The sequence below is a fragment of the Maniola hyperantus genome, chromosome 20, assembly GCF_902806685.2.
Source record: "Maniola hyperantus chromosome 20, iAphHyp1.2, whole genome shotgun sequence".
NCBI lineage: Eukaryota > Metazoa > Arthropoda > Insecta > Lepidoptera > Nymphalidae > Maniola > Maniola hyperantus.
The window spans coordinates 5,838,392-5,844,391 of NC_048555.1; the positions used below are offsets into that span (position 1 = coordinate 5,838,392).

A 6,000-nucleotide genomic window follows, 5' to 3' on the forward strand; every position below is an offset into this window, starting at 1 on the left:
TTTTAAAATTGGTTCAGTAGTTCCAGAGATTACCCCCTACAAACAAACTTAACGACATTACCTCTTTATATAATAGTATAGACTAGCTTATTCCCGCGACTTCGTTTGTACTACACAAATTTCAAAGCCCTGTTTTACCATTAGGGGTTGAATTTTCAAAAATCCTCTCTTAGCAGATGTCTACGTCATAGTAGCTATCTGCATACCTAATTTGAGCCCAATTTGTCTAGTAGTTTGAGCTGTGCATAAATAGATCAGTCAATCAGTCAGTCAGTCAGCATTTCCTTTTATATATACAGATTAGTATAGATAAACACTTGTAGGTACTTAGGCACAGCAAACTTAATTGTGACTATCGAAAATTAGTGACTGCTTGCAGTTTCTCAACCATAGGAATTTCGAAATATCTAGCCTTATTCCTTGTCTATGTTATAAATGGAGCCTCTATAAGTACAGGTCCAAGGATTTAGGCTGGGTGTAGATGTGTCAGTCAGTAAGCAATTTTAAATATTTGAGTAATCTCGTTGTATAAAAATGAATCGCTGAATGGGTTGCTGATCACAAATCTCGACAACAGCTGAACCAATTTCGCTAAATCTTTTTTCCACACATTGGCGAAGTAAATTGCGCCCGTTTGGTGCAGCCGCGCACCAATAAAAAAAATTAAAAAAACTTTTTTCATAATATTTCCTTGAAGTACGGGGATGAACCTTACGGAGAGATTTTTTTTAAAAAAATCCTGAAAAAAGAATCGACTGTAAGGCGGTACGAAGTTCGCCGGGGCAGCTAGTTATTTATATTACTAAGTAAAATTCAAGCAAGTATTTCAGCAGTGGTTTCCTTTAGATATAAAATTAATTTTGGTATAGGACTTGGAAGAGTGTAAAAAAATACGAAAGTGACAGTAATAATGTATAGTTTTTGGAACATTGAGAGCACCTTTCTATTTTTGTATTTACACTCTATCAGAGTTAGTGCATTGAAATGTGTGCATACTAAAGCTTTCACTTCATACCCAATGAATCATAGTTAGTTACTTCCTTTTGACATATATATTATCATCACACATCAGTTTATTCATGTATACTTAATATTATAAAGACGTAAAGTTTGTAAGTTTGTTTGTAGTGATATCTGGAACTACCGAACCAATTTTGAAAATTCTTTCACCAGTAGAAAGCTACATTATTCGATCCTGAGTAACTTAGGCTTTATTTTATTTTCAAAAATATTAATAATTAGTTTATAATAATTTGTAACATATGTCAGTACATATGTAAATATTGAATGTATTGTTTATTTACTTAATATATTTTACTTTTTGGTGTGTGTGTAGGTGGCAATGTTTGTATTCCCAGGATAAGGGGATGCTATCTCCATTTTCAAGATGCAAGCTATCTCTGTGCCAAATTTCGTTTAAATCGCTTAAATAGTTATGGCATAAAAATGTGAAAAACAAACAATTACTTAATTATTAACATAAACTTACTTACTATATCAATTATTGTTTTTAATTCTTAGTATTTACTTAATACTTATTTTCTCTAAGTTTGTTTGCTTGTATTAGATAAATATAATTTTAGTTACGAAAGACTCTCATCCAACCATTCAGGAAGCAAGGAAATAATATTTCCTACAATTCAGATAACAGATTTATGAAGTGGTTGAGAGTGCCTAGCTGTTTTTATGTTGGCAATAAAAAATAACCTCTTAGAAACTCTGATATACCTAATTAAATATTGTACTATTAAAGAATGCGAAGGAAAAGAAATCCGACAGGAACCGCTCACTATTGTAGCGATTGCATAAAAACATTCGACTACTTACGGTTCGGCCTCTATAGACTGCAGGCGGGCGACATAGTTTGATGGAATGTAGCCTTCTTGTTTTGTTTTCTTGCTTCTAGCTAGCCACCAGTCTCCCTGTGTATCGTTCAGGATCTCCAAATGCTCCCCCTTTCGAAAACTAAGGTCTTCATCTGTCCTAGCATCGTAATCATACAGGGCAACAAATATTCGGGTGGGAGGGACCTCGCTCGTATCTGGGCCTTGTATCACCGTAGATCTTATTGGATCAGGAGGCGGCGTTGGCACAGGAGTCTGAAATTCCCGAGGGTGCTCCTCATGAGGATTCACACGCTCATTTTTGTTTTTGGAATCCTTTTCGCCTGTGCTACTAAAACAGTTCCCCATTTTCTCTTTACAAGGTGAGACTGGTATCACTTGTTTTATGTCAAATCACACACTTGTACAAATCTAGACAACTGTTCAAGTCTTTAATGTCCATTAACATTTTATTGTGCCACTTTTAAGTCAATAATAATAAGGGAGAAACATAATTTTAAAGTAAACAAAGAATATAAAACCCCGAAACAACATGACTACAGGCAGCCATTTTGATGTATCATAGACAATAAAATAATTTCTTCATTTTCCTTTTGGGCTCGCTAGCTCGCTAGTCTTTATAGGCTATGGTATGGCTACGGTTTTAAAATACAAATGACGGAGACGGGTAACTATAGAACCCTGGTGATCCATCGTCAGTTTTATATTGTTTTTGAAAATGTCTATCATAAAAATGATGGAATGATTTGGAATAATGTGGGTTGAACCCATACTCTAAGGTTGAACCGGATAACCGGATAGAGATGAGCTAATAATATTATTGATTTTTGTTTGATTTCAATAACTTCAAATTTTGTTTTTGTTTAGTTTACCTTGGTAGCGCCATCTAATGACACAAGTTTTACTTTTCGTAGTCACCCAGTAGTGCCACCACACGAGTAGATGTGCCATTACACTGTAGGTAGGTACTTGGAGTTTATGGTTCGAGGTGGTTCCGTTATAGTTTCTTAATTTTCTAACAGATGTCATTAAAAATTATATCCGAGTCGCCTCAAGCAAAAAATATAAAATCGCATTGCAATCAGACCCAGACATTGTAAATGGTCAAAATGCTCTCTCAACTCTCAAGCTCAAGCATAAATCTACATGCTTGACGTCAAACCGCTTAACCGTGTCGCCTGTCGGAAGCCCTAAGATTAAAGTAGGTACAGTACCGCCTACTATATTATCTACTCGTGTGGTTACGCGAAGTAGGTACCTACCTACCTACCTACCTACAATATTTCTTGCTATATTTTAAATAATAATAATCATTATTATTGTATCACAAAATTGCCCTGTGGCATACCGTTATGTTGCATTATGTTACTCTAGCGTAAATGAAGCTTTCGTCCCTTCAATTTAGTAAAATTATTATTATTGTGTCGCCAGTTTGAATGTAGCCAATAGGCGTGGTGTAGATTCTACCTACCTACGTGTCATGTCATCCTGCTATCGTGCGGTCACACTGACCCAGGGACCAGGGATTATTCATACTAGGGATAATAAAGTTTTATGTTGATAATAATTTTCATTATAACAAAATAAAATAATATTCAAATGATATCCCTAATAAATCCTTTGATTTAAATAAGTAGTAGGTATAAATATTAACAACTTGAATACCTAAGTACTTAATTAAAACAGTAGGTAACCTAATAAAACGATTTCTCTAGTTCAATATAATGGATACAATTTTGAGATTCTACAAGAAGGACATAAAACAAGCCATTTAATCGGAGACGCCGAGCCGAAGGCGAGGGCAGATATTTAAGACGAGGATAAAATGGGGGTGATTTGGATACCCCTTACCATAAGATATTTAAATTTTTTCTTTTAGACGTCATATCTCCGGCCACCCTGTATACCTACTCTGTTTTTCATTTAGATTGCGAGGAAATGAAACAATTATTATTATAAATATATATGTATGATGTGAAATTCGAGCAGTTTTGGAATGAGTTTGAATAGGTCGGGAGTATGTATACCTCATAGTTAGGGAGGCGAGGTAGCTAAATGGCGTAATTCAACGGCGCCGTCGAGACCTATCAAAATCGAAAGATATAATAATTTCGAAAAGAAAATCTCGTATGGTAAAAACCATTTTAGCGGTGGGTTTGGCGTGTACGGTTTTTCAAAAATGTTTAAAAAAACAGTTACTTGGGCATTCTCGAGCGCGTCAGATATTCATACTACGTATGCCCCAAGTGCCTCTGATAACAACGGTATACTAATGTGCCGGTTTGCGTGGTGGGGGTAGGCATATAAAGTAGTCAAAAATGCAAAAAAAAAAAAAATTACTCGAGCGCGTCAGATTTTCGGAAGGGGTGTTGAGTAGGCCCCAAGGAAGCTCCCTTTAAAAAAACTGACGATTTCGGCGCGCGCGACGATAAGTTACGATGAATTTTTGAAAATGCAAAAAAAAAAAAAGTTTTTTCGAAATACTCGAGCGCGTCAGATTTTCATAGGGGAGGTTTTTCTCGGTATCCTGAAAGCATATTTTCTTAATCTGACAAAAATGTTGGTGGGTTCTCTTAATCTGACCGAAAAAGGTTTTTTGGTTTCTTTTTTTTCCTTTCTTTCTCCTTGATAATTGAAATTAAGGAAAAATACTGGTAGGACGGCATATTTCCGCGAAACGCTCAGTCTGTATTACATGTTTATGGCAAATTCCTCTTTTTTGCTTCAATTCTTCACTTCGTTTTGCTTACGGTACGTCCAAAAAACAATTTGAGGATCAACAGGCTATTGAATAATATACATACATGAAACTACATGTTAATGATACTTTTGTATACAGATACGCGTAACTTTTTCCGAGTCCACGAAAATTGTCGAGAAGCTTTAGAAAAAAAAATTTTTTGAGATATAATAAAAGTCACATAATTTAATTATCGTTATTTCATATCAATTTTTTTAACACCCTCAGTTTTCGAGATATACTCAAAAAAGCGGGAGTTTGAGTTTTTATGATGCTTCAAGTCAAAAAGTTTTAACTTTGGACAAAAATGTAAAGAGACCTTTTTTGTGTAAAATAAAATTACCTTTTTTGTTTATTTAAACTTTTTTTTGGTAAAATGTATCGTTCGCGACTTATATGCCGCAACGCGTTTTTCGGAAGACGAAGTGGCTCCTCCACACTTCCGGTCATGCGGAAACCGGCAGATTATGTATTTTTAGTAAATTTTAGATTATATTCTTCAAAATAAAAAAATAAAAAATCGCGCTCGAGAATTCCGGATTAACGTTTTTTTTTACAAGTTCGCGACCCTATAACTCGGCGGCGTCAAGGACTTATCAGATTAGTTAAATTTAGTCTTAAAACACTAAAATCAACCCCCAATATCTTAATCTGACGCGCTCGAGTATTTCAGACTATCGAATTTTTTTTACTAATCTGATCGTCTATCCTAGGCGCGCGTCACTACATATAGAGCTAAATACTTTACAAGGTTGTTCTATTAGGTCTAAGGTATCTCTCATATCTTAAACTGCCACGCTCGAGTATTGCCGAAAATTCCCCTATTCGCCTCCCTAACTATCATCATAAGTCCAAAATGTTATTGGAACTATAGAAATTACATACCACATTTTTTTGTGTCATCCATATACAGTACGCGGCAGCGGCGGTACATCGACCTTTACAAGAGATAGCGGATTTGTAGAGCATTGTCTCTGTCGTTGAGACCGATGAAACGTCATACTTATAGGTATGAGTGACAAAGACAACGCTCTGCAAAGCCGAAATGTCATTCTAAAGGCCCAATGTACATTATTTTCTGCGGCGTAATGTATTGCATTTGTTTACCTATTTACACACTTTATGCACAAGAGCATGAAAAGCAGTTTTAGTCCGCTTACAGCCAGCATTAAGAAGAACTTTACGAGCATGAGAAGTGAAAACAGTATTTTTTAAATTTTTGTATCTGTCTGCCTATCGTTCGCATCACACTGAAACTACTGAACGGATTTGAATGCAATTTGGCATATTTATCGAATGCAATTTGGCTAATATTTTGGGTCAACATTTAGGACATTTTTTTATTCCGGAAAACAATAGGGTTCGTCCGGGATAGGGCATGAAAAAGACGGGTGTCGCTTTTCTAACTAAATCGAC

At 35.5% G+C, this 6,000-nt stretch overlaps 1 protein-coding gene across 1 annotated transcript in view; it reads right to left on the reverse strand.

Annotated features, from left to right (window-relative positions):
* The window catches only part of Src42A (Tyrosine-protein kinase Src42A), an 87,914-nt gene extending 85,498 nt beyond the window's left edge, over positions 1-2,416 (reverse strand). Inside the window, exon 1 of the mRNA XM_034979731.2 lies at positions 1,828-2,416. Within this exon, the coding sequence (XP_034835622.1) occupies positions 1,828-2,192 (365 nt within the window). The 5' untranslated portion in view covers positions 2,193-2,416. The remainder of the gene's footprint in view (positions 1-1,827) is intronic.
* Between the last annotated feature and the right edge of the window lie 3,584 nt (positions 2,417-6,000).